The sequence below is a fragment of the Drosophila melanogaster genome, chromosome 2L (genome assembly GCF_000001215.4).
Source record: "Drosophila melanogaster chromosome 2L".
NCBI lineage: Eukaryota > Metazoa > Arthropoda > Insecta > Diptera > Drosophilidae > Drosophila > Drosophila melanogaster.
In genome coordinates, this window is record NT_033779.5 from 8,727,156 (window position 1) to 8,754,779 (window position 27,624).

A 27,624-nucleotide genomic window follows, 5' to 3' on the forward strand; every position below is an offset into this window, starting at 1 on the left:
TTTACTGTGGGGACATGGAAAGTTTTTTATAGCTTCGATCTTATTGGGATTTGGCCTAACACCTTCTTGTGAAACGATGTGGCCAAGGAATTCTGTCTCCCGCCTGAGGAAGTAGGATTTTGTGAGTTGGACTTTAAAGTTGGCAGATCTGAGTCTTCCAAAAATAGTTTTCAAGTGTATGAAGTGTTCTTGTAAGGAGGTTGAGAAAATTATTATATCATCTAGGTAAACTAGGCAGATAGTTCCGATAAGGTCTCCAAAAATATTGTCCATCACCCTTTGGAATGTGGCTGGGGCATTTTTGAGGCCAAACGGCATTCTAATGAACTCGTAGTGGCCCCCCTCTACTGTAAATGCAGTTTTGGGTGTGTCGTCGGGATTCATTTCTATCTGATGGAATCCACTTGCCAGATCAAGTGTGGAGAAATATTTGGCTTTGCCCAATCTGTCTAAGATATCCGCGATGTTAGGTATTGGATATCTATCGGATATAGTCTTCTCGTTGAGTTTTCTATAATCGATAACTAGACGCCATTTTTGCTCTCCCGTAGGAGTGATTTTCTTTGGGACGACCCAGACGGGGGCGCTCCACGGGGAATAACTGGATTTGATAATGTCCTGATTTAACATTGCCTCTATTTGTTTTTTGACCTCCTCTTTATGAATGTAAGGATATCTATAAGATTTTGTATGAATGGGGGTGTCGTCCGTGGTTTTAATCGTGTGTGTAATCTTGTTGGTGAAGGTCAATGATTTGTCTTCATTGTAGAAGATATCTAGATAACTTTTGCAAAGTGAAAGTAGGCTTTGTTTCTCTTCAGAGGAGAGGTGATCGACGCCAAGGGCTTGTAACGACGCTGCGGAGTTTTGGGGCTGTGGGGTGTCTGAAGTGATACTGAAAAGTTCAACATTGTTGGCCGTGGAGTATGGCATGCCTTTTATCGGGCTCTCGAGGTACAATAACTGATCCCTCTCGCTATAGTTTGTGATAACGAAATTAGCAATATTGTTTTGGGCATTATAAATCCCGTCTGATATTATTAAGTCATCATTGATTGTAATTGAATCGATGTAGAAGTCGCCCTGTTTGGTTTCCACTGGTAGTGGCAAAATAGTTTTCGTATGTCCAGAGATATTAAATACGTTTGAAGTTGAGTTACTGTGGGTCCATAAGGGTATAATGGTACTTGGGGTTTTTAGATTTAGGTTAAGTAAATCTATTTCTGTTTTTAGGTAAGATAATAAGTCCATTCCTATCAATCCGTCAAAATAAGAGTGGAACTTGAAAGGTAGAAGGGTCATTTTGCCCGTGATTTGGAATTCCGGTGGAAATGGTATAGAGACGTTTTGATATATTTTAAAACTGTTCAGGGCTGTTTTGAGTGTTATGGGCGTATCTAAGGTCACACAGTTCCTAGGGTCGACATATTTTGGGTCGATGAAGGAGTGTGTAGAGCCTGTGTCAATTAAAAACTTCAGGGGGTTTGTCTGGGATAGTTTGATTTTTATAAAAGGAAGCGAGGGGTTGTGCGTGGCTGGGCTTATGTACCCTGTTGGTTTCCCGAGGCCGTTTGCTGAAAATTCGAATCAGGTTGAGGGTTCTCCTCTATATTATTCAAACTATGTGAAGGTGCTCGAAAGGGGTTTGATGTATTGGCCCGGTTGTCCTTGGTGCCGGATTGGGGTGTGCGATTGTGTGAATTAAATGGTCTATTTTGGCCAGAGTTAGAGTTAGAGTTAGAGTTAGAGTAGGGTCCCCTACGGTCATTTCGGTCGTTACGTCCGCTGCGGTAATTGCTGTCGTAGCTATTTCGGTAGGTTTTATTGTCTGATCCATTGGGTCCCTGCTCTGGTCTGTTGGTTCGCTTGTTTTGTGCCCTATATAAGGTCTGCTCTATTTGGCATTGCTCGTACGCCTGTTCAAGTGTAGAAGGGGACTTTATCCTGACGAAAGTCTTGAGAGGTTCCTTCAAACCAGTCATAAAAGCATTGAGACAAACCTCGTTGTAGACAACCTTTTTTGCATCTACAACAGTGTTGTTGTGTTCGCTGTTTTTGAGTATGGAGAAGAGTTGGCTTCTCACCTTTGATATACCAAAGAACAGTTGGCCCAAGGTCAGGTTGTCCGAAAATGTGTTAAGCTCGCTTAACAAGTTGGCCTCGCTTTTCTTGCTCGAGTAGAGGCGGATGAGATTGCTTTTAATCTCATCCCAAACCAAGGGGGTATTTGCCAGTTCCAAGGCTTCGTCGGCCCTATCAATGATTTTGTTCCTGATGGTCCTCAGAGTAAGCAGGCCATACGGTGTTTGGTCAGCTCCCCTGATGAGCATCAGGATTTCTTCTACGCTAGTGATAAACCTGTCCAATAGACGAGGTGTACCATCAAAGGTTGGCAAATGCTCAACAAATGCCATGATATCTTTAGGCTTGAACGTAGTTGAAATTAAGGAGCTAATACCACTGACAGTGGGCGCCAGAGGGGATGGAGTGGGGCGGGCAGAATCGTTTCCCGAGTCCATATTGGGGGTTTGGGAAGATATTGATTTGGGTTCTTCCGAAATCGGGAGAAGGGAGTCAGGACGTCTAACGGGATGTGGGGGCCTATTAGTGTTTGGTGGAACTCCAACAACTGAACGTGTAGTTTTCCTAAGGTTGTAAACGAACTTTTTTGACATTAAATTTGAGGTTACTTAGTATATTATGTATGATTGAAAAATAATGAACAAATTTCTTGTTTACTAGAGTGTATGGGTGTCTGTCTTTGGCTTTATATTTTCCCTTTTATATTCTGCAATGTGATTGGTATTAGTATTTGTTTGATATACAAAATTACACAATGAAAGGAAACAAAATATATCTGTATATGTCGACTTCTTTAGTACATTTGTTTTGGTTATTTTGAATGTGCAATACATGAGCGTAGCAACCCATTGTAGAAGAGTGAAAGGCAAGAACACTTGACGATACTCAAGCGTTTTCCCCTTACCTCGGCTACCCAGACATGGGTGCGCCACTACACATGCAGTGTCGTTGTCGTTGTGGTACGCAGAATGAGCCTCGCTTGGTTTGAAATGATTTTTGCTTATGTTTTGATTTTTCGCCGACGTATGGCAGTGTGCGTTTTGAGTGTACAATGTATTAGAGAGGCTTTGGTGCTTTGTTTGTTTACCACGGTGGCATGGTGATCAGCGTTTGATTCCATGCCAACGAGGCGGTACAGTACGTGGATGTATTGGATTGTAGTTGATATTGTATGCTCACATATATAAGTGTATATAGAGGCTTTGGCGATGCGTTGGCCAGCGTATGTAAGTGCCGATGACGTGATGATCAGCGATAGATTCCACGTCAGCGCGGCAGTACGGTACACTTGCACTCTTTTTTTTTTATAAAAATTATGACGTTCGGCAGAGTATGGACATACCGATGGCGTGATGATCAGCGATAGATTCCACGTCAGTGCGGCAGTACGGTACACTTGCACTTTTTTAAAAAAATTATGACGTTCGGCAGAGTATGGACATACCGATGGCGTGGTGATCAGCGATAGATTCCACGTCAGCGCAGCAGTACGGTACACTTGCACTTTTTTTATAAAAATTATGACGTTTGGCAGAGTATGGACATACCGATGGCGTGATGATCAGCGATAGATTCCACGTCAGCGCGGCAGTACGGTACACTTGCACTTTTTTTTGTATATTTATTTATTTTACATTTTTCCTCTCTCTTTTTTTTTCCTGTGTTTGAATATATGTTTGAGTTTCATTTGGTACTTCACAACTTCAATTTTGTTTTATAAAAATTTGTTCCTAGTCACTTTCAGTCGACATCTTGCATATAGTTTGTTTCGTTTCTTACATGTTTACTTACAGGTAGGTAATTATTAATAGGTAGGACATCCTACCGGCTGCGCCAGTTACGTCCGTGATCGAGGGTGGAGCCTTTTGTGAAGATATGATGTGTAAATGTATGAAGGTTTTTAAGTTTCAGCAGATAGTTGTAGTGTGAAGATTTCCAATAAAGAATACGACTGACTTTCTTGAAGTTCAAAATCAGTATGAAGTTTATTGTCAGAGAGTGGCTACTCGAGTCCTCCGTTTTCGTCTTATACATAAGTACATAGGTTCTTAATTGTAAGCATAATGAACATGCCGACTCGGCATGTGGCTGGCTAGCTGGGGACAATGTTGCAGTGCGACTTTTGTGTAATGTCAGCATTCGGCCGGAATGTCAGCATTCGGCCGGATGCGGTGTTCCAGTTGCCGTCTTCCCGGTTGAGTGTCCGATGATTTGTTTAGAGGCGTGGGGGTTTAGGGGGTGGGGTGGTAACTCGCGCATTTGCTTAGCCTATTAATGCATTTCCCAGCACATTTATTACTATTTATTTGCCAACGTGCCGCAGTTCCGCAAACGAGAATTGTGTGAGAATTGGGTGGGCGAGTGATTTTCCTAATTGACTTCCCCCCCCCGATTTCCAATGTCGGCTTTATCTACCTGACGTCGAATGCAATTTGTACGGGCTTTTGATAAATGAATAGCGTTAAAACGTGTTGCACCCGTTTGAATAGAAGTGTTTTCCCCCTGCGAAAGATGATAGTCCAGATGATGTAAATAGGATATATCATTGATTATACTATATGTATAAAATTTATGTCTACCTATTAGCTTACGACCATAAGAAAAAATGTGTAAAACTTGAATTGAAACAGCTTTACGCTTATTTAGAAAATCCAAGTAAACAAAACCATTAATTCAAGAGAATCCCTTCGCATCAGTTTAACCCATCTGAATGATAGTTACTACGTTCCGGTTGAAGGGATTCACCAGTTAAAGCACTTCTAAAAATACAAACACTATCATTCTACACGACAACTTTTCTGCATTTCAGATGATCAACTTAATGAATAGCTTCCAACTGCAAACTACGAGTACCTAGAATTTCTATTCGTCAACAAAATGAATCGTATTCGCCAATTACGATTTAAGTGAATTAACCGTGATTGCTACTTGGCTAGTATAGTAGTATACATTGCTATATTGCATTATACCATAATCAAGTTAAAAATAAAGCATAATACCACCAGACAACAAAATGAGAGGGCAAATTAATATATGTATGTATGTGGGGGAGACAAATTGATAAATGCACTTCACGTCAAGAGAAATAACAAAACAATAAAGCCAAGACAAATAATGCTACTACAATAATTGACAAAGGAATGCGGCATTTCGCTGAATTGAAGTGCCTTTGATAAACTCATCTTCATGGCGACTTTTGCCCGGTCAATGCTTGATTTATGCTTGCATCAATGAAATTAAATTAAGGCGAAATAAAAACAAAGCCAAAAGCATCCAGCTCTTTTAATTGAACTTTTTTTTTTTTTTGTACATTTTCTAGACCACATAAAGATTCGAATGAACGCGGCAGTCCGTGATTTATGGGTTGAAATTAGTTGACGCCTTTTCATCATCATCTCCATGGGGCAGAAAAGTAGCCAAGCTTCCAGTGAGTGCAATACTCTGCAAATCGCCGACACGTGTGGATTTACAAATTGAGTGTGTCACGAAGAAGGTCAGTCGACAATAGATCATGGCTAAAATTAAATTTCAGCCATAACATCATCGACCACGAAGACGGTGGGAAGCAGGAGAGCGATAGCCATCTAGCCAGATACTCGATGAATCGAACTTGGTTCATACCCCGCAGCTAACTCGATGAATTTGGGCGTGGTTTCTCGCCTCAAAATAAATTCATATCTTTTCTCTACATTCTAAAAACCGAAAATAATTCTAACAAAAAAAAAATACTACTACAGAGGGGTATACAATATTCGGCAGACAAACACATCAATTAAGCTTGGCTTTGATAATTATCTAGTGTGAAAACGCATAGCCCACTCACTAAATTAAATAAACTTGTGTGTTTTTAGGTGATAATGATGCTATTAAAATAGCCGGTTTTTATGCGAATGAATTGCACATTATAAATATATACTATTTGTAGCAGGGAATCACATATTCGTTATTATCCAACGGAAAATGACTTCCATTGCTGGAGGCAATGTGCTCAATAAATACGTTATAAAAGTGACAATTTGTAGCCTTATTTATGACTTTATTATATGCAAATTGAGACAAATGTCCAATCTACAGCGTGCATTCGATACCAGCAATCGCACTTGTTACTCGATATTGGCCAGATCGTGTTTACAGCGTGCTTTGACATTTCAATGCTTTGTTATTATTTTTTGAATTTCAATTTGAATTCTAATTGAGAAAAGAGCGACCAGAAACGACACTAAACATAAATGCAATACACGCGCTTCTGTGTATGGAGGCAATGAAAATAAATAAATACAAGTACGAAAACATCACACAAAGATCAAGTTCAATGAATTTTCACACAGTGACAGAAATGGAGACTCACCAATTTACGGGGAGCGGTGGTAATTTTGTTTAATTGAATATTTTCGTTCTCTGTTTTTGAGCGCGCGCAAAATAAATATATAAATATATATATATATATATCAGTTTTAAAATAACGATGACAAAATCAACCAAGAACGAGCGCACCAAACGGAACGGATCGCGGTTCCCACCGCCGCAAATGGGGGCGTGGCAGATCGTGACGCCCAGCAGATAAATCTCTGCCAACAGCGTATCGAACTAATCGGATAATGCACAACGAACGGATAATGGCTAATAAAGTGAATAACCCTAAAAATGTCAAGCAACTTGGCTGCATATCTTGATTAATGAACGGTGCGTTTCGTCACTGCGTGAAATGCCTTCGAAGGATGTTGAACCGTTCTAAAGTCATGATTATTTTAACATAGTTTTATAGCCGCACATTTCCCCTCTGTGTATCACCTCAAAACCCATCAATTCATTGAAGAACCCATAAACATTCACATCTGGATTGCTTTTTAGACGACCTTGGCTTTGCCTAGGTGCAAAGAGCTTGACCTCCCAATTGATCACCCATGGAAATTAATGATGAATGCCAAACTGTAAAACAAACTCTTATTTATATCCTTGACTCGCAAATACTTTTTCTATCTAAATATTTACTCCTTCTATTGCTGCTTTTTAATGCATCAACCATAAACAAGTCTTCGTGTTCAAAATAGCATTTAATAATAGTTTACTATCTCATGCTTTGTTAAATGAACGTAATGAATAATCTTAAATTAAAAAGTAATAATGTAACTATGGATTTTTTCTGATTAAAAAGCGTGTGCAGTTTGTTGTTAGTAGATTAGTAGAGCCCGCAAACCAAACATAGGGAAAACAAACTGAAAAACGTACCCAAAAAACATTTGCGTTATCTGTGCGGGCGTCTGGCAGACATTGTGGACATTGAGGGTGCGTGGGCGGGCGTATAGCATTCCGGCGGGGGTGAGCGGGGGCGGTAGTACCGCCTCGTGCAGAATCGCCGACGTCGAATTGCTCCGGATGGTGGTATATGCCCGATAATGCGAACTGGCCGAGGATCGCAGCTCCACAGATGTGGTCGTCGTACTGGTGGTCTCCTCGATATCCTCGTCCTTCAACTTCTGGTCATTATTCGATGATAATACCGCCGTTTCCTTGGCCGATTCCAATTCCTTATCCATCATGATTGGGTGGTGACGACTCAATGGCTGCGGGGTGGCTGGTGGCATTGTGGTGCTGGAGCTGGCGGTTGATTTGGCTGCCGATTGCTTGGCGGAGCGCAATTTGATAATGTTCTGGCCACTCAGTTTCTTGGCCCGCTTGATGTTGTTGTTGTTGCTGGCGTTGCTGGCGGTGCTTATGGTAGTATTATTACTCGAATTTGTAGTTGAATTGCTGGCATAACGATGTTGCAAGCGCATTTTGCCTAGATAACTGCTGCTTTCAGTTTTCATATGCCGATTCTCGTCCGATTTGTTGCATTTGTTTGTCAGTTTTTTATGGGGTATTTCGTGGCCATTAGCATAACTTGTCCATTCTGTGATCTCGACTCGCCGGCAACAACATTTCACACGACGCTGATGATGCGACGCCGCTTTCACTTTCAACTGAAGAATTTATGTGAAAATAAACAATGTTCAAAAACTCATATAGAAAGCAACAAAAAGGCAAACAATAAATATAATTCAAATGCAGCGAAGAGAATTCACTGTGTTCGTGTGTGTGTGTGTGAAAGAGTGTGTTTATATCGACATTTGTCTGGCGAAAATAAATCAAGAAATTTTATTTCCCACTTTTTTTTAATGTTGTTTAGCAGCTAGACGGCACTTGGTTGTTGATTTTTGTTTGGTTTTTATGTGTGGGTGCTCTTTTGGCAAATATTTATGCATAAATATACATCTTGAGGCATTACGTCTTGCACAAATTAAATTGATTTCTTTGGCGGCGAATAAGTGTGCGTGTGTATACGCGTTTGTTTTTATAAATTTAGAAATGATTTTATATGGCGCGCACACAGGCGCGGTTTTATATGCGATCGGAACGGAAGTCGGCTGAATAATATTCGTAAATATCAGGAGAACTCGAAAAAAAGAGACTCACACACGCACACACGTAGGCGACGGCTCACCAACACTCATGCAGCGCGAGCGACGAGGCGTATACGCAACGTTGTTAACGCGTCGAATGAACGCAAGCGAATGAGTCGCAACGCTCAACAAACCCAGCACAAGTACCTCCACCATCGATCGCCGCGGCGCAGAGAGCGGAGAATCTGAGAATTCGATTCAAAAGAGAAGCCCTCTCTTTATTCGCAGCCCATCTCCCAAGTTCAAAACAAACAACATTCAATCAAAAGGCGAAAATTCGACCAATGCCGCCTAATTGAGTAGGAAGACGCCACCGAACTCACTTTGCGCGTGGGCAACTCTCGATTGTTTTATAATTTTCGTTGACCAGGCCAAAAAGTCATTCAAAGCGATGGAATAATTTGATTACACACCAAATAAATAAATAATAATAGGTATTAAGGTATAACATAAAGGTGGTCATTTAAACATTCAAATTATTTATAAATTTATCTTAAATTGGTTTAATAAAAAAAAGGTTTTTAAAAAAGACAAATTAAGAAATTTAGAAAACGGTTCACTATCAGGTATTACCTAGTCAATTTATATCATTTCAACATAGCTGCAGTTGCGTTTACCCCAATCTACCCAATATATTCAAATATATCTATTTGCTTCATTCCATTTTATTACGTTGCCATTATCAGATCTTTGATTTAAGTCATAATTTTACAAATTGATACCATTGTTTTTGCATCGATACTTTCTCTTTTAAGCTTTCTTTTGTTTTTGCCATCAAATGGAAACTCAAATGAAAGTCAACATAATCTATAGTGCGTTTGAAAATTATATTGCCAAGTCCAGGATCTTATTATACTAATATTTAAATGGACTTCGTTAATGTTTTAAATTTCAAGAATATTTTACGAGTTAAACTTACAAAAATTCATTTATTTAAATGGGTTAATGAACAGTGAGGCCTCATTATTAACGGTCGATTGGTTTGCAAGACCATAGCTTTCCTAAACGGACTGTGCATTTACATTTCTATGGATCGAAGTGACTTAGTCACCTGGGTCCAAACCGATTTGCTCCCAATTACTAGTTATCACGGTTACTCATGTCCGAAAAAATGCGAATATAGATTGTAGTTGACCGAGAGTTTGGTGACTAACTAATGATGGGACTCCCTTCGGCACTAATTTGACTTTTTTCTGTGGATCCACCTGGGTATTGGCCAAAAATAGGAATACCAGGTAATGCTATTTCCATAGCGTTTCCCTTTTCCATTTCGTGGGTGAGTGTCAACAGCTGTTGTGGGCGTTCTAAAGACTATTTACCAAATAGGTGGCCATATATACTATACAAAAAAACTCACCTATTTGAACAGCTAAAAATGCGAATAGAAATCTGGCTATATCTGCCAGGCCGACAATTTATTGATGCCGCTCGAAATGGGATTAGGCGCGCGTGTAGGTGAACAAAATAGCCGCAAAAAAACTATATATCTATATTAAAAAAAATCGGTCTCGAAAAAAAGAGGGCGTTGCTACAAATTATAATGTATGTCAGGGTTTGCTCTTGGCACTTGTTTCGCCCGCCTCGAATGCGAAAGTTCAAAAGATTTTTGCGCACATGTCCAAGACGTTTGCTTGGGCTCTTTGTTTTAGGTTTTTGTTGGTTTTTTTTTGTGTATTATTTGCCCTGCTTGTTGTTTTGGCCAAAAATACTCAATTTTGCACGGCACCAGCGGAGGAGATGCTGTCATAGACGCGCCTTTTATGAGCATTTCGCGATGATGCCATGCGACTGTGGGTTATCTGGGGTTGTATGCTGGCCAAAAATCCATCTAAGCCTTATTAATTGCTGGCCACGGGTTGAGAACAAGGTGAAAACATTTTTAATTGCGGTTTCGGATAATCGCGGATTACACTTTTTGAACGTACTAACAATGGTAGCCATTATTTTGGGTATTTAATTGGAGGAGATAAAATGGGATAACATATTGTTGATACTTTTATACTTGACACACAAAACACAACAGAAGATGCAGATAAGAAAGTGATTCCTAGTTGTGATTGTTTCTATTTTCCTAACATCTTTAGTTGGGAAAAACAAAATTACTGCATAATTACAATATAGTTTGTAGTAATCAAATATTTGCTATTGGATAACTTGTCATTTCAGAAGAATTAGATAAGATAACAAAATACAAAACAATAATATTTGTACTTCAAATGGAAAACAATTTGGACTTTGTTAATTTGTGGATAAGGTTAAAGGAATGCAACAAGTGTAAATTATGTCCAATCCAATTGATATTTTAAATACATTGAAAGTAAGTATTGCGAATTTTATATATTTTTACTAAGTATTCAAAACATCCATATACTGTGAAATATTTTCGAAACGAATCATGTAGCTTAAATGGAAATAATTGACTTAAACAATGTGTTCGATTAGTCAGTCAATTGCTGTCCCACTTTTCAGACAGATTTTCCCATCCTCTAACCAAAGAAAATCTAGAACTCACCTCACCCACGAATTTTTGTTGTTTGATTGGCAACCGATTGTCGGTTGATTGACAAACTGTTTGAATGTGTGCGAGGAGGGGCAGTGACTTTACGATGACATGGCTAACGACTATTGTATACCCTTGAAACGTAACCTTCTTGCTTCTTAAGCTAATACTATTTAATAATAGCAATTGATTTAGAGAGCATTTTACCTTCGGCTTCAGTTTGAGGAAATTTTATTTATGTTTCTGCCAGCTGATAAGCGGCTGTCGATTGTTTTTTAGGCGCTAACATACGGACAACAATTCAATCAAGTATCCATCACAAACACACGCATTGACAGCCGTGCCCAGATAAGCAAATGGTTGGATAACAAAGGCCTACACAGATAATACCAATCGCAAACACAGGGAAGCATTCGGGTTTGTTTGTATGCGTGAATATTTGCTATAAAGTCGAAAGAAAAAAAGTTTATCGCACGCAAACAAAAACGACCTTCGGTAATGATGCCTTTGTATTTACCTAGCCATATTAATGTCGCGTCGGTTTCTTATTGCCAATTTGCCATTTTAAGGTACAAGTATATTTTCGAAAGCATACACGTTAAGATTCCGTTCTTCTCTTCCTGGGTTTTTATGTGCAACTGCTGCTGCATGATTGTAAATATTTTGGGATTTCATTTTATTTTTCCCTGGCACGCTTATTCATTTCCCGCCTGTTTACATTTTAATTGCTCGGTCAGCACTGGCGTTAAAATTTTTAAATCAAGAAGATCACAAAAGCGTTTTCCCTCGCATTCTCAACATTTGTATCTCTCTTTTTTTCGGTCAGCAAAGTACACCGCATATAGAGTGCCCTACAAAATCTGAGTACTAGTTAAATATTTATTCCAGTGAAATAGACTGATAAAAGGCCAAACAATTAATCTTAATACGCAGAAGTACCGTTCAAGATTGTGGAAAATTTCGAAAATTTTATACGGTGCTCTTAAAACATTCTGAAACAAACTGAAACAAGCGACCTAAAACTTATTTTTAAGTGTATTTATGTTTATAAGCCAAAATAAAATCCTACAAGTTTAAAACATTTTTATTGCTTAGATAATTTATTTACCAAAAAGTTATCACGAATGCAAATATACCTGTGCTGCAGTTACTGCTTCTCCGTAATTGCTTTCTGTTTTGTATAACAACAATAATATTTATTTCATAATATTTACTTTATTTTCCAAACAGTGCATTGTTATTTGGCCGGTAATGTTTACTAATTTGCGTGCTGTTGTCATTGCAAAAAATGTACCAACATGTTACATCTTTGTGCACTTTTGTTTCCGGCTTTGTGACAATTGAGTGCATAAACTTAATTACTGTCAAGATGTCACAACAGCAAGGCAATTGGATGATCGAGTGATATACTATTTGTTTTCAGAGATATAAGGAAACACTATGAAGACTCATTTCATGCTTTATGTGTTCGGGAAATAAAGTTCTTGAACATTTCATGTATACAACACTATTAATTATAGTATTCTCAATTATTCTCTTTTGATTTGTACGTTGTTTACTGCTGGCAGTTTTTTTTTTAAATTTCTTTAAAAATTACGTTTTTTTTTTACCATTCACAACTTTGGCCTCCAACTTAGTGTTTACTCCTTTTCTTGAAAAATGAGGCTAAGAAAGCCTGGGAAAATTACCTACACATCAACAAAGTGTAAACAATGATTTTTGTGAAAATAGACCAAGTTTTTTAACTCGCACACAAAAGCACGGAAATTGGCGAAAGAAACGAATTCAACTAACGGACGAAAAAGCTTAGGTCATTGACCAAAAAAAGAAATAACATTGCAAAGAGCGCTAGACTGCTCAGCTCTCTCTTACTATTTCTCTTTATAGTTCGAACACGTTTTCCAAGTAAAAATCCAACGACGCCACTTTTACCTGCGTTTGTGTGTGTGTGTGCATAGGTGAGTGAGCTCCCCACTCACCTATGCACACACACACGCGAGCGGTACAAAACCATTCTGTTATTTTCCTTGTTTACAAAAGCAACAAAACCAAATTGTTGTTATTGCTTTTGTATTGCTACCAAAGAGGCGCGCTTACGTCATTCATAATATTAAAGCGCAAAGAGAGAGTCTAGAACTACAACAACAGCAATAAGAGCACGAAAGCAATCTGGCACATGCTGTTTTTGTTGGGACTGAAATTACCTGAGGAATAATTTAACCATTTTGTGCATTTTGCGCTCTCTTCTCGACTATTTTGTTTAATCAATTCTTTACGGCAGCTCCATTGTTTTCAGACCGCACTCTCATTTGCGTGGAGCCGATTCACTTGGCACGTTTTAGAAAAAAACAAAACATCCTTTGGTTTATTACTCAGCAAGCATTTGGTTCACTGTTGTCACATTTTAAACAATTAGTTTATTGTATTTGCATTAGGAAACTGTTGGGTTCTCTTTAGATTTCTAAATTCGTCTCTGGTGTGACCAGCTGGTGGAACGGCGAAAATACTATCGAGTATTTGGTAACACTAATGCTTGTACAGAATGTTAACATTTGTGAGTGAATTTTGTAAGTTGGTTAACACCACGTAAAAACTGTGAAACTTATTTAATTAATATATATTATATATTAAAGCATGCTGTCTTTGCAGCAGTGCTGATATCTTTTATAAAAAAACAACTTAAGATGAAAAAGAGGTAAAATATATTGTAAGAGTTCACATTTTCGGTACCTGATTGTTTCCATATACACTTGGGTAAATAAGTACAAAATTCATTTGTCGAGAAAAAGTTACATTGGCACCATTGTATAACAGTTCAAAGTTAATGATGTTTGATGCTGCCAATGTAAATTCTTCAGATAACGAGCCTTGCCATCTTAATAGATTAGGAATACAAGCGTTGCCACCAAAATTTTAACGAACGTATACTCAGTTGTATTCGATGGTTGTTGTCTTGGGTGCATGTAAAAATTAGCAGAAGAGCACTTTTTTGTGTTAAAATTAACATTTCAATAACATTGTAAAATTCTGTTAGGTAACAGTATCACAAATTTAAATCTATGTTATATTTGCTCTGATCTAACTTTTGCAAATTATTCAAGATTATTTTAAAATCCTGACATCGTGGGTATATCTGCATTATTATTAATGAAATGTTGTATTAACAAAATACGGAATGTGGAAATTAGAAAATTTTTTCTTTAAGATAATAGAAAAATTAGTAAAATCTTAATGTTCCCTTTTTAAATGAAAAATGTCTTTTCGAATAGTTCTTATTTACTAAATGTATATAATTTTGATTTGGAAGTGCCACTTCCAAGTGATATCAAGAATTAAGTGCTTGTGGCTAGTCATATCTGAGAAAGTGCATGAAGACTTGTAATACTTTGCCGCCTCTGCTGATTTAAGTATATTTTTAAAAGACAATTAAATGATTTGCCTGCAAGTGTTGCAGTAATGAATGGACCCAGAAGTGTTTGCTTCTTAATTGGCAATTTCCTAATGGCGAAATGCGTTTTGCACCTACTTTAAATGCCACCTTGGCGTATTGTTTTGGCTTAATTTAAATTACCTGTTTGAGTAATGAACAGTCTCAGCCACGGGCTGCAACAATAATAACGCGACTCTCAACTCATTATGCATTGTTTATTGCCACTCAAAGTAGCATTTTCACCCTCTTTCCAGCATTTTCCGAGCACTGCAGCATTACTCTTAATGCATGTGCAACAATAGGAAACTCCACTTCCACTTTTCTTCGCCCACCAACTCTTCTTGTGCACTGATATTTGGCTTTTCGCAGAAACAGTCGGAAAAACAGCAGCCTTTTCCTTAACATTTTCTTGTAAATAAATATCTATTAATAAGAAACTTACATAAATCATTTAAAAGGTGTGTATATATAAAACTATAAATTAAGAATTCGCTATTTATAAATAATTATGAATTGAATAAGTAAATCCCTTAAAATCATTTTGCTAGCAAAAATAGCAATTCAGTTATTGAATGGCCCCATTTTCATCTAAACTGGGATTTTCCCGATAGCTTTTCCTCGCAGCAGTAGGATCAGTGCAGTCACCGGATTTATATTGGCACATCCAGGTGTTCCTGGATGGCAAGTCAAGTCTGGCACTTCATTATGCACATTAAGATACAAGTTCTTTTCGCACTGACGAGGTGGTATCTTAACTTAATTTAACCAACTAGGGGCCAGCGGGCGGTCCTCTGAGGGGGCGGGTTTTCCGTGTGTGCCGCTAATGGGCTTAATAAAAAATGCAACATTTTGATTTAATTTAATTGAAATTCACGCCACTCGAGCAACTCCATTAGGCAGAAACGTGTCCGACGTCAAGGATGCAGATGATGGCAGCGTCGAGGAAATCAAATTACCCAGCGGCAGTGGTTCTAGTGTGCGAAGAGGGAGGCGGGGGTGGTATGCCGCAGGGGGCGGGACTGTGGGCGTGGCCGTTGCCGTGGCTTGTAGCAACTCAAATAAATATTGTCAAAACACTTGTCAAATGGCTAAACAATGGAGCTGGGACGTGGTCAGAGCACGGTGCACTCTTCTTTTCCAAAAAAGGGCGATATCAATTGATACTACACTTCAAAAAATTATGTTTTAAAAAGTATTTTTATCAGAATATATTGTGCCTGTCAATATCCAAGATTAATACCACATATTACTAGGAAAAACTCGAAATCTTAAATAGAAAACTTTACAAATTGATACGAAAAATAATATTTTATTACAATATCTACAATACATTATTTAACATTGTTGCTTATATAAAAAAAATATATACATATATATTTTTTAAATAATTTTTTTTTCACCTGCTCTTTGATTCTAAGTTAAAGACTTCTTCGAGTGTAAGGCGGTCGTGGGTAAAAAAGTGAAACTGGAACTGTGCGCAAATCAATTTGATTCGATTTAAATTTAAAAGCATCTGCACACAGGCATTCATCACCTCCATCACTTGGACAATACCACCCAGAACTCAGTGCCCAGTTCCTTCGTCACCATCAGCCCTATCCATTTGCCATCCTCAGCGATCTTGAGAGTGATTTTCATGTCGGGGTCACGTGCCGCAGACGCGTGCCACTGACATAAGTTTTCAGTTCTAGATTCACAGCTCTTCGCCGAGTTCGAGGAAAACAGGGGACTTGGAATTAAGTCGCGCCACAACCACAAGGCAGCGGGAAAAAAAAGGGTCGACACTTTTCAGTGGGTGTTTTTGGTCGAGCGACTTGTTTGATTTAGTTAAGTTATCAGTTTAATTGTATTAGCCAAAAAGATTTCGTTTTTTTTTCTTAATTCTGCACGCGTGTGTGTGCTGATTAAATAGTATTTATGTTGTGTAGCTACAAGCAGTTGGAAACGCCTTAATCTGCAAAGTGTGGCGGTGACATGGTTGAATAATCAATATAATTACTAGATTTCGCATGCAATGAGATTGTATCTTTTAAAATTATTGTATTAACTTGCTTAATTGCATAAACGGAGTTTTATTGAGTAGCCAATGTTAATATCTTTCCATTTCTTTCTTACCAATTGTGACTCCTTTCCACTTGGCCACTTGAAACGCAGCATTTCCCACGGCTAACTTAACCGATTTGTCCAATCGAAGGCGACAGCCACACAGTGGCCAAGTACATCCTGTTCACCTGTTCACCTGGAGCCCCGTCGCTTTGGAAGTTCTCCAAACTTTGGATCAAATCAGCCGTGGAGGTGTCAGTGTACAAAGGACGCGCCCTGACACGCGTCTGACGTTTATTGGTGCCCTCCAGCTGCAGCGAAAAGTTTTCCCGAGCGAAAAGCCTTTCAAGGAAAAGCCACATGTGGAAATTGTAGACGACAAGCAGACACAACACAAGACACAAAAATATATAAGAATGGTGGCCCAACTGGGTCGCACCGAAGATGGAAACACTTCTTAATAAAATAAAATACTTTCTCTTTGAAATATTGAAACTTCCTGAAAAATGACAATATATATAAGAATGCACTTACTTTTTCTTTTACAATTTTAGGTGAGTATTTGAAACTCGAATTTTCTTACAAAGCATACATAAATAATTGCATTTAAGATAACTCTTAAAATTTTATCAAATTATGGACCCTAACATAACTTTCCATTTCAAAAAGTAATCAACTTGATTTTGTAATAGTTTGAACTCAAATGAAAGGGCATTGAAAACCTCCAGAGAGTTTCAACTTTTTTTTTCGTGATAGCCAGGCATGGTCGCGATTTGTATTTTTGTGTAAATATTTTCGTGTCAATATTGCAAAAGTAAACATGGACTGAGGACAAAGTTGGGGGGACCTTTTAAGTGCTGCCCTTTAGGCAGCTGGCAAGTGGGTTTAAAATTTCCCATGTCCATTTTGTGGCATTCGCCTCGCTTGGCGTCAACTTGTCCCAGCATTTCGGTTTGGCTTTCTGCTCGCCAAATATTTGAAGTGTTTCGGATTTCAGAAAAAAGAAACAGAAAATTAAAACACAATTTTTGCTTTCTTTAAAGTGTTTTTTAGTCGCCATCCCCTACGCCAAAAAAACCCAAAAACTACCCCCTCATTGCCACCAAGGAATCTCCTTTTGGGACACCGAGTGTTGCCAACTCACTCAATGATTTCTGGTTTGCAGCAATTTTTATTTTCTACTTTTGCCCCGTGGAGGGTTTCTGTTTCAAGTCGACTGGTTGGGTGGGCGTTGGGCGGTGAGGAGGGGGCGGCAAGGACTGCGAGGCGTGGCACACTCGAGTGCGTGCTTGAAAATACAAAAATTTCACTGCATTTCGCGTTATTAACACGTAGGTGCCAAGAACCCTCGCGGCTTCGGGTTACCAGCGGATTCGCGATTGTGGAGCGGGTTAAGGGTGGTCCATGCACTACAAAAAACAAAACGAAAATATTCATAAAAAATATTTCAAGAAATTAAAATCCTCCTCAGAGACTTTTCAATTGCGATCCCAACAAATATAAACACATAAGTTCTGCTAAATGGTGCTTAATAATACATATGCAAATATTGTTAAAATATTATGTTACACCACAATGTTGCACCTTACTTATTTTGATTTTTTTTTCTTTCCAAGCTGTTGGACTTATTTTAAATTTATTTATTTAAAAATTTACAGTGTGGCTGGTCCGCTGACACCGTGTAATAAGGAGTTTTCATGGCCCCTTGAACGCTCACGCTTACCAAGCGAGGACATTTTAATTGAGAGTGTTGCGAGGAAGGACGACGCCGCTGATGTCGATGATGGCGGTTGGCGTGGTACTTGGCCAGCTGCCGCTCCTTCTTCCGCTCGTTCCGCTTCTCTGGAGCGCCTCAAGTGCGGTCCGACGTCCTCGGTACTCGGCACTCGGCGCCATTCCTCCTTGGATTTGGCCAACTGGTTGGGCTGCGGGGTCTGCCTTTCTGCTCAGGTGTTGATGGATGAAAATTCTGAGGGCAACTGCTGAGTGGCGGACACTTGGACGACAAACCGGTGTATTCAGAGTTAGCCATGGATAAGATCCTGGAAGTTAACCGTAGTTTACGGAACCCAAGCCAAACTTAACTGCGAGAATTAATTAAAGATTAAGTAAAGTATTCACATTCATCTATTTGATAATTCTACTATGCTAAGTTTACTCTCTTCCTACTGCATTATATAGACATCACTTTGTAGAATATTATTTGCTTTAAAGTTAGGTTTGAGCTATTTTAGGAGTATATCAGTCAATTTAGGCGAATCCCTAAAAGAGCGTCGAAATTATTGCCTATTTAAATAATATTAATGATAACTTTACAGTCACATCCCTTTGCGTTTCTGATTGGGTTAATAAATATGCCTAAATAGTGTGAGAAAACAAAAACAACACGAACAAGCAGACCTAGAGCAATTTATAAGTAATTTCCATTTTGGGACCAAGAGGAAAGACATCATTAATTTGCCCTCTGGGGAAATCGGGGGAAAGGGGGAAGCGACAATTGCCAAAAATATTTACAGGCAAAACAGAAGCTGGCACAACAACAATCAGCCACCCCAAGCCCACCCACTCCTTCCGGCCAAAACCCACCCACTCACCCACCCACCCACACACTTTAAGTTCGTTCCCAGCGGAGCAAAAGAAGTCGAAATGAAATCAGCAGAAAATTCAATGAGCAGCAAAGAGTGGCATGAGTTCTCGATTCGGCTTCTGCTACACTGCAATTAAAACTCTTTAATAGTTGAGCATAGTTCTGTGTTCACTTGGCTGTGAAGTTATTGAAAAGTTTACTGAAAACGGAGAATATCGTAGGCTCTAGATACATATAGATTATTTATTGAAATATTTTTAATACTATCTGTATAGCTGTACAAAGAAATGTGTATAAACACTATTTTTTTCGGTGCATTGTTCTCTTGGAGTTTTCCAGTGATATCAGGCAGTCAGACGCCCTGTCGTCGGTGGTTGATGGCTGCAATTGATGGCTGGCAGGCAACCGCTGCCCCACCCACCAAAAACTCCGACCCGTCGCCGCCCACATCGTTTGGCTAGCGAAGGGGTTGTGATGCCAGGACCTTCCCGTTCGCCTGTGTGTGTGTGTGTGCGTATCAGCTGCTTAAGCCAGAATTTTGGGGGAGTTCGGCATGGCAGTAGATGTTAGAGGAGTACGGGGCGGGGGTGACGTGCAAATGCCAGAAAAATATTATGTGACATGATAAATATTGCACACAGGGGGATTTTTCGAGGCTATAAACGAGGATACAGCCGTTGTTGTTGTCAGCATCATTGCCGAAATAATATGACAGATTCATTCATAAACCTGATGAGGATGGCGATAAGTTGTTGCTGTGGTTTCGCATCTTCTGCCAGCTGCGGTGTCACTGCGTGTTACTTGTGGGTGTATCCTTGTGGGTTATGCAAATTGCGAGGGATTGATATGCGTACCGCTTTTTTTTGGTGCGCTTAGAACGGTGCGATTTCCAAAACAAAGGTTCAAAATTGACCAAGTCCTTAAAGAGGATTTAATTATTTGGATTTTTTTAAGCTTCAAAAGAATATCGAAGAACATTTAATTTGCGGATACAATCAAAGTAAACTATATTTAAGAAATAAACAATATGAACTTGGACCATTAAAACCGTATTGTTTTTTTTTAAAAGAAATTTACCTCACTTATGTCATAAAATAAATGTATAAAAGTAATAAATTGAAACTGTAAAAATGGGATGTTTTAAGAGGCGTTGGGTGATTAATGGGGGATCCCCTTCAGGAAGCCACTTCGCATTGCCATCCCAATAACCTTTGGCCATGTCTACGGGTCCTGGCCTCCCGACTCGGAAGTGCCCAAAAAATAAAAGGAACGAGAAACCAAACAAACAAAATTGGCGGACGCAGGGCGGAGATGGGCGTGGGTGGGTGTGAGGGAATCCTTTTGTTCTTATTGGAGCACGCGCTGCCAAATGCCAATACAAATGGCGCAAAAAAGGACACGCGGCTGGAGCAGCGGCAGAAAGAAAAAACGGAAGGGAGAAAAAGTTACTCAGGGTTGCAACCACTTTGAAGTGTTGCTGTTTGCTCTGCTCCCTGTTGGCGGGGATTTCGTCCTTAAACATGCGCACTAAACGCTAATAGTTTGCCCTTCGCCCCACCAAAAAAAAAACCACCACCATACAAATGGAGCTGCTCCATTTTGTTGCGACTGCGGGGAGGCTTTAAGAATATTCAATCTTAAAATGTCCGGCGAACTGGCTCGTAAAATATTCCAAAATTGCATTCATTAATGTCCATGTTCACTGATTCGGGAGGGGCTGTTGTTTACTTCCTGTGCCCGCAAGATTGATTCACAGCGTGACCAAAGGTCCTGCAACAAAATTATTCACGCATCTCCGTCCTGGACATGCAAGCGGCCGAGAATCATGAAAAGGACGAAAAAAAAATGGACACGTGCGCTCCCTGATTTTTTACGACTACTTGGCTTTCGGGCAGGAGAGGCTCGGCTCGGTGGTGGAGAGGGCTGTTTACGAGGCTGTTGTACACGATTTAATATCCTTGACCCGTGGAGCAGTCGACGAGCTTCATCAAGTCGACGAGCTGAAGTCCTGCAAAAGTAAGTATTCATTGGCCAGCACATTACTACTACTTTATGATTTAAATATTATGAAATCTTAAAGAATCGTTCTATATTTTATAATTATAATAGCTAATTAATATTCTTGACATTAAATTCACTTTCCTCTGTTTCTATTTAATTTTCTTAAGCCCCACGAGGGAATAGATTTAACCTTTTGGCCCCCACTTACGAACAAATTGAAAAAACAAATAACAACCCGAAAAATTGCATTCCATAAAAAAAACAACCAGAAAACTGGGCGTTTCCGGAACCCGCAATAACTGTCAAATATCAATGTGCCCACAAGAAAAAAAAATAGCAAGAAATGTCATAAATAAATACATTTATGTAGGACAATAAAAATAAAATCCAATAAAAATTGCCTTTCCTGTGGGTCGTCCCTAAACAGCCCCACTCAAGAAATTCAACTTATGAACAAAAAGGATGTGAAAATAAAAGGCAAAATATATTAAATGTTTTTACATGTGAATAGGTGAAAGACCCGCATATTCGAATGGAGGTCAAGTTCAGTGATAGATTCAATGGATTTAATTAGATCAGATTTATGCATATGTTTTGGGTAGGAATGAAACGATATTTTCCTTTATTTTGCCCGCATTTTCCGTCGAAATGCAGCGGTCTTAAATATTTTTGAGCAATTGTATAATTATTAGCTTGCAGCTAGATTTAAGAAGGCAAATGACACATTACCTCAGTGACCCTAGTTTCATAAATACAAGACACCCCTACCAAGGAGTCCATTTGTCGATTTCCTTGCCCCAGACTAATGATGTTGGTTGGAAATTCGTATTCAATGGGGGTTGTATATGCCAACAATAAATTTAATTATCGTTAATCTTCGATAATTTGCCATGAGAAAATGCTCAGTTGGTTCGGTTTGGATCGTTTTCAATGATAATTTATGTGTTTTGGCTGCTTAGTAGATGGAATATGAGATAAATTGTCGCATCAGGGAATCATAATAGAATCTGGTATCTATATAATCTATTTTTTTTTTATTAATCGACCTTTTTAATGGGGAAATTTAAATTTGTACCTGACCAAAACCCTTAAAATCGCGTTTTCTTAATCAACGAATTTATTGTCAAATGAAATGCAGACATATGACGGCCAAATCAAAACAGTTCAATTAATCATACGGCTCAGAGCAGATCGCAGATAAGTCAGCTCCCATTACGTTGAATAATCAGCTTTGAGCCAGATTATTTGGCCTAGGTTAGGGTGGTTAGGTTTTCGATTAAAACACACTACACCGGCAGTCGATAAGCTATACGTATTTACATACACTCAAATCCAGACGTACATACATCAAAGCGAGAAAACCAACCGGGGAAACTTGACATTTTGCACTTGGTCAAGCAGAGAGCGTTGGGGAATCGGGTAAATTGTGGCAGGCGGACATCTGAAGGGGTTTGTGCAACTTATGGCGACATCGATAGGACAAATAGCAAAAAAAAAGAAGAAGAAAAACAGGAGAGAAACCTCTAAACCTAAACCCCTAAAAAGCGGGAAAGGCGGACTGAACCACTCGACAAGCTGTTGGCACACATAGAATGTGCTGAAAGCCCAAAGACACTCGAAAGTATGCTACAGTTGCCGGCAAATGTCTTCACACATACACACACACACACATAAACATACAGAGACGCACACATATAGAAGCACACTTTAGGACTCGTTCCCAATCCCATTCTTTGCTCCAATCCAAAATCCACGACACCCATTCCCAAAAGTTCGCTGTCATTTATCTTCGCCGGTTTTTTTTTTTTTTTTGTTTGTTGCCGGGGTCTAACGAGAAATGTCGAGCAGCCCAAAGTTTGTTGCCTCGCTTTTTTTTTATCTTTTGCAATTAGAAGCGTTGTCCCTGCGTTTTCCATATATTTACAGAGTGAGAAAAGTTGTTATACCTATGTATATATACCGAAAAAACCATAGAATTATCAGTAGAGACATTGGTTAAAAGGAATACTCAATACTCATGCTATTGATAAAAACAATTTTTATATGAGTTCAATACATCTTATTTATTATAAATTGAGATAAATTTTTGCAAGTGTTTTTCGAGATATATATATATATTTCTCCTCCGTATTTTTTTCGACCCTTGGTCAGACAAATGCATTTTTGGCTGCTTTCCCCCTCTCAGATGGCTTGTGATTAAGGAAGGAAATTGTTTTGGACAACGCACAAAACAAATAACGCTCTTGGGGTCGTACTGATTTTGGAGGAGGATGTTTTTTCGTTCTTATCGACCAAGTAGCATCATTTAACTGCTGTCTGTGGTCGGTTTTCCTTTTTTTTTTTTGTAGTATTATTTGATTTTCATGTTTTTTGCGGGTCTCAATTGCCGGGCATTGCAATTTGTCGTGATGAATGTTAGCAATAATTGTTCGAGGTAATATTGTGTAATGTATATTTATTGATTGTGAAATATCGGTACGGTAGTATGTTTTTGAGTATTTATTTTGGTTCTCTGATTTGAATGTGTTTCTACACCCTTCTATAACTACACTGTATACTTCTTTTGAATTTGATTGTTTTCTGTTTCTGTGACCCTGTAAACAAAGGTATATCGGACAATGAAATCAGTTGGCCTAAAACCACTAATTGGCATATGGATTTGTGGTCTCCTTGTCACACCGATGTAAACAGGTTGCCGCAGTAACTGCGCGATAAAGAGATGTGCGATCTTAACTGTCGTGATGGGGTGGCCGCATATTTTTATTTGGGTGGATGAAGCTGGATGAAGGTACGCAGGACCCGAACCCAGATAATTACATAATCAGGAACGTTAAAAAACGGCCATTGTCAGTCAGGCGGGCCAAACGGGTGAAGTGACATTTTGTGGTTAAGCAATTTCGTCCTTTTTTTGGCGAGGGAGTTTACTGCGCCTGGCAACGAACGCACAATTTATAATTGTCAAGGGAATGTCCGACGAACGAACGCGGGGATGGGTCATGCCAGTGCTGATTTATGGAATTTAATAAATTTCCACAGATTTTAATCGCTTGTAATTATACGAAAAGAAGCACGCCGGCAACAATAGCGGAGAGGGAAAAATGATATTGTACAAATTTCAATTAAAATTAAGAACGAAATCAGCGACAGGTGAAGTCGCCCAGGACCAGTTGGTGCAGCCTGCCTGTATTTGATTGGTTTTTTCCAGCTTTCGATTCGTGTGTGTTTCAATGTGGTCATTTTCAATTCAATTTCCCAGCCAAACATTTCCTCTTATTTTTATTTCATTATGCTGCCCATATATGTGTGTGCAGTTGCGGAGATAAAATTAAAGTATTTTAAAAATGTTTAAAATCGAATTGAGGAATGTCGCTTTTGGGACACAACATAAAGGACATAATTTAAAAGTTAAAAGTTTACATTGTTGGGGCTAGAATAATTATCAATGGAGAACTTATTATTTTGACAGCGACTGTAGTTTTCCCGGTCGCTCATTGGTAGTTGTTATTGTATAGTATTATAGAGACTCTCATATCCTTACCATTGGCAGTCGCAGATTGATTTTTCCCCCACACTCCACTCGTCAGCGATCTGTGTTTTTTTGTATTTCCTTGGCGACATACTGGCCCACCCACGGGACTCGAGTTTTTATCCAACTTCAAAGGACTTTCGGCCGCTGCTGAGCCTCAAGTGTCCTTGCAGTATGTCCTGCGCCGGCTTATGCGACATTTTTTTTTTCTCATTTATGTAACGTTTCTCGGGCTTCGGCTCTCTGATTTCATTTTTTGTTTTCTTCTCCGAAAGAGGATGAGAGGGCCTCAATTTGATGGCCCAAAAACGATGAAGAATAAGCCCTCAAGAGGTGTGGCAGAGTCGGCACTTTTGCGGCTGCCACATATTAGATTTGGTCGGCGAGGCTGCCAAATTGGATAGAACGATTGAATTGAGCAGCGCCCTTATAAGGAAAATGATGCCCCAGTCGTTTTCCAAAAATTCATTTGGATTAAATAAAATAAGAAAATTCCCAAGTTTCATGTACGGCCATCTCAGTTGTTTCGAACTTTATCTCAAATGTTTTTAGGACCAATTGAATTTTAGTAATCTTTTTTATAATTATGTACCAAATTTCTACATGCAAGTCCTTGGGTTTGTTGATCGAAAATGGCGAGCAATGAGAACGAGAATGGCATAGCGCTGGTCAAGTTTGTAACATGGACCCTGCTCATTTTGGGCATCTGTTTGCTGGCCGCCATTCCGCAATGGATGATCCTGTGTCTGTTTGGAGATGATGCCCTCATATACACCATCGCCTGCTTTTTCGTGGGCTTCGTGCTGCTCGTCTGCATCCATTTGATTGAGCCGCTGAAGTACTGGAGGCCCTGGAACTATATCGTCATCGCCGTTTGCTACGAATTTATGACACTCGGGGCAGGAAGTTTTCTAATGAACTGGCGTCTGGTTTGCTCCATTGTGACGATGGCCACGGCACTGCTTTTCCTCGGTATCACGCTGCTCATTTGTGCCGTTCTAATTAGCACTGGATTTTATATGAACCCCTTCAAACTGGCCGTTGTGGGAGGAATGCTATTCGTTCTGGCATTCTGTATTGAACTTATGAATATCCTGCTAGCGTGGAGGTATTGGCAGGATGTGGCTATCGGTGTCTTCCTTGTCAGTGTAGTTATTTTGGTCATCTCCCACGTGTTGATCACCTACATCAGCTTCGAGTACCTGGTCAGAGATGACACCATCTTGGTCGCCATAGTGCTCTATATCGCCTATATACTCTTCCTGATCGGCAGTCGCATTTCCATCATATATATCAAGGGAAACGCCGATCACTCCGCTACAGCGACCACTTCAACCCCCTATGACGAATATGACTAATATCGTAAAAGTTTTTGATGTATCCTCTGTGTAAGCTAAAATGTCTGATTTTCTAATAATTAAATCTCATGCACTCTTTTTAATAATGGATATTCGACTTTTTTTTAAACACAAAAACTTTACAGACAATACTAACTGGAACTCGTATTTAGGTAACTCCTTTTCGATAAGCATGACGTGTTGGTATTCATTTTGAAAGCGATCTTGAAATGGTGTCATTCATCATCGGATCAGAAACTGATGAGTATATAGCCTCAATCACGTTCCTGGTGCAATGCGATTACGTGACTTGAGAGCTGATCTTAAAATGAAATCTCTGAGAATAAAACAATACGAGCATTACAGCAATGTTTCACTTGTGTCCAATAACTACAAATCTTAAACTATTGAATAATTGATTACATTTACATTTAACTTTTCGGTAATCCGAAATCAATTAAAAGTCGCATTAAATTGTTGAACATGAAGCAGATTTTCATGTGGCAAAAAAACCCGAAATTATGGAATCATGGTCACAACGGTCGGCCATAAATTAAACTAGAATAGTATTTGGCCATTCGAATGTGCGAGCAGAGTAGCGGTGTGGGAGCGAGACGGATGATGATGTTGGGGTGGACCAAAAAAAGGATGGGGCGATATTGAGGAAGAGATGCCGGCAATTGAAATTGTCGTCGTTTCTGTTGTTATTGCTCGGTTTTTCTGGCTCGCAGCGGATGCAATTCCTACAAAATGATAATTTATGATAATGATGCTTCCGTTATGGGGAGCACAAAACTGGACATTGGATGGCACAGGACATTGGATTGTGTGCGCCGTGCTGCACATAAAAATCAGCCAGTGAGATATGGCGAAAAATTTGCCAGTTTCATTCATTTTACGGGTCGGGCCTCGCATATTTATTGATAATTTCCGTGAATTTTGCAGCAGTCAAGCGAAAGCGGAAGTTATGCCATTTGCTGCACAACCGACCACCCACACCCCCTCACCATAACCGAAATAGGACAATAAATGTGTAGTTGTCATCCCGGCGATAGGCGTACACCGCTGTGGGCGTGGCATTGGGTTAGAGTGACTACCAAAATCAAAGTGCCTATCGATTGCGTTGATTTGCCTTGTTTATTGTCTCCACTAAGGCGACAGATTCCCCTTATTATAAGACCCCTTTCCAACACGATTGTTTTGACTGCCCCTGAGTACGAGTATTTATGGGTTACGCTCGAACAACAATGACAGTGGGCTAGTCCATTGTCTGCGATTATCAATAAGCATTAGCCAAACAATAGGATGCTCAGTGTCAGTGGTTCCTAGCCTCTTTCCCGCCAGCCACAGCCCACTTGGGTGAGCATTCTAATGACCTTGAAAATTAGTTCCTGCATAAATCTCCCACACCCACTTACACTACTCACTCCACAATCCCCACTCTCAGCCACCACACACTGCTGGCCATAATAAGTTCTTAATTATTGTTTATTATTTATCGCCGATTGCATATTAATTGCTGGCCATGTGACAAAAATTCCATTTTAATTTGCAATTACAAACATATGGCTGGTCGGCCCGAAGCACCGACAATATGCTCGAAATCAGCTCATGGCTGATGCACTGCATCCGCTTTTGGTCAACGGCAGGAAGATCCATTAAGGCCATACAAAAT

The 27,624-nt window shown here is 39.4% G+C and overlaps 3 protein-coding genes across 6 annotated transcripts in view, besides 1 other annotated feature; 1 reads left to right on the top strand and 2 right to left on the bottom strand.

The window, feature by feature from the left end:
• Positions 1–4,335: part of a mobile genetic element that runs on past the window's edge.
• Positions 1–13,505, bottom strand: part of raw — a 30,781-nt gene extending 17,276 nt beyond the window's left edge. Inside the window, exons 1-2 of one of the 4 annotated variants that reach the window (NM_001201804.1) lie at positions 13,230–13,505; positions 7,312–8,045 (exon numbers count right to left, since the gene is read on the bottom strand). In NM_001201804.1, coding sequence (NP_001188733.1) covers positions 7,312–7,892 — 581 coding nt within the window. In that variant the 5' untranslated portion in view covers positions 7,893–8,045; positions 13,230–13,505. Of the gene's footprint in view, positions 1–7,311; positions 8,643–13,229 lie in introns of those variants that run through there. The other 3 variants (NM_164836.3, NM_080050.3, NM_001298831.1) reach the window with 3 other exon arrangements.
• An 11,054-nt stretch (positions 13,506–24,559) lies between these two features.
• On the bottom strand, positions 24,560–24,967 carry CG45307 (uncharacterized protein). The gene has a single exon (NM_001298832.1). The coding sequence runs from the start codon at positions 24,810–24,812 to the stop codon at positions 24,732–24,734; it is 81 nt and encodes a 26-aa protein (NP_001285761.1). The 5' UTR covers positions 24,813–24,967; the 3' UTR covers positions 24,560–24,731.
• Positions 24,968–25,129: 162 nt separating this feature from the next.
• Positions 25,130–26,054, top strand: CG12438 (uncharacterized protein). Its single transcript, NM_135405.3, has one exon. It carries the CDS (start codon positions 25,245–25,247, stop codon positions 25,968–25,970), a length of 726 nt encoding a protein of 241 aa, NP_609249.1. The 5' UTR covers positions 25,130–25,244; the 3' UTR covers positions 25,971–26,054.
• Positions 26,055–27,624: the final 1,570 nt, after the last annotated feature.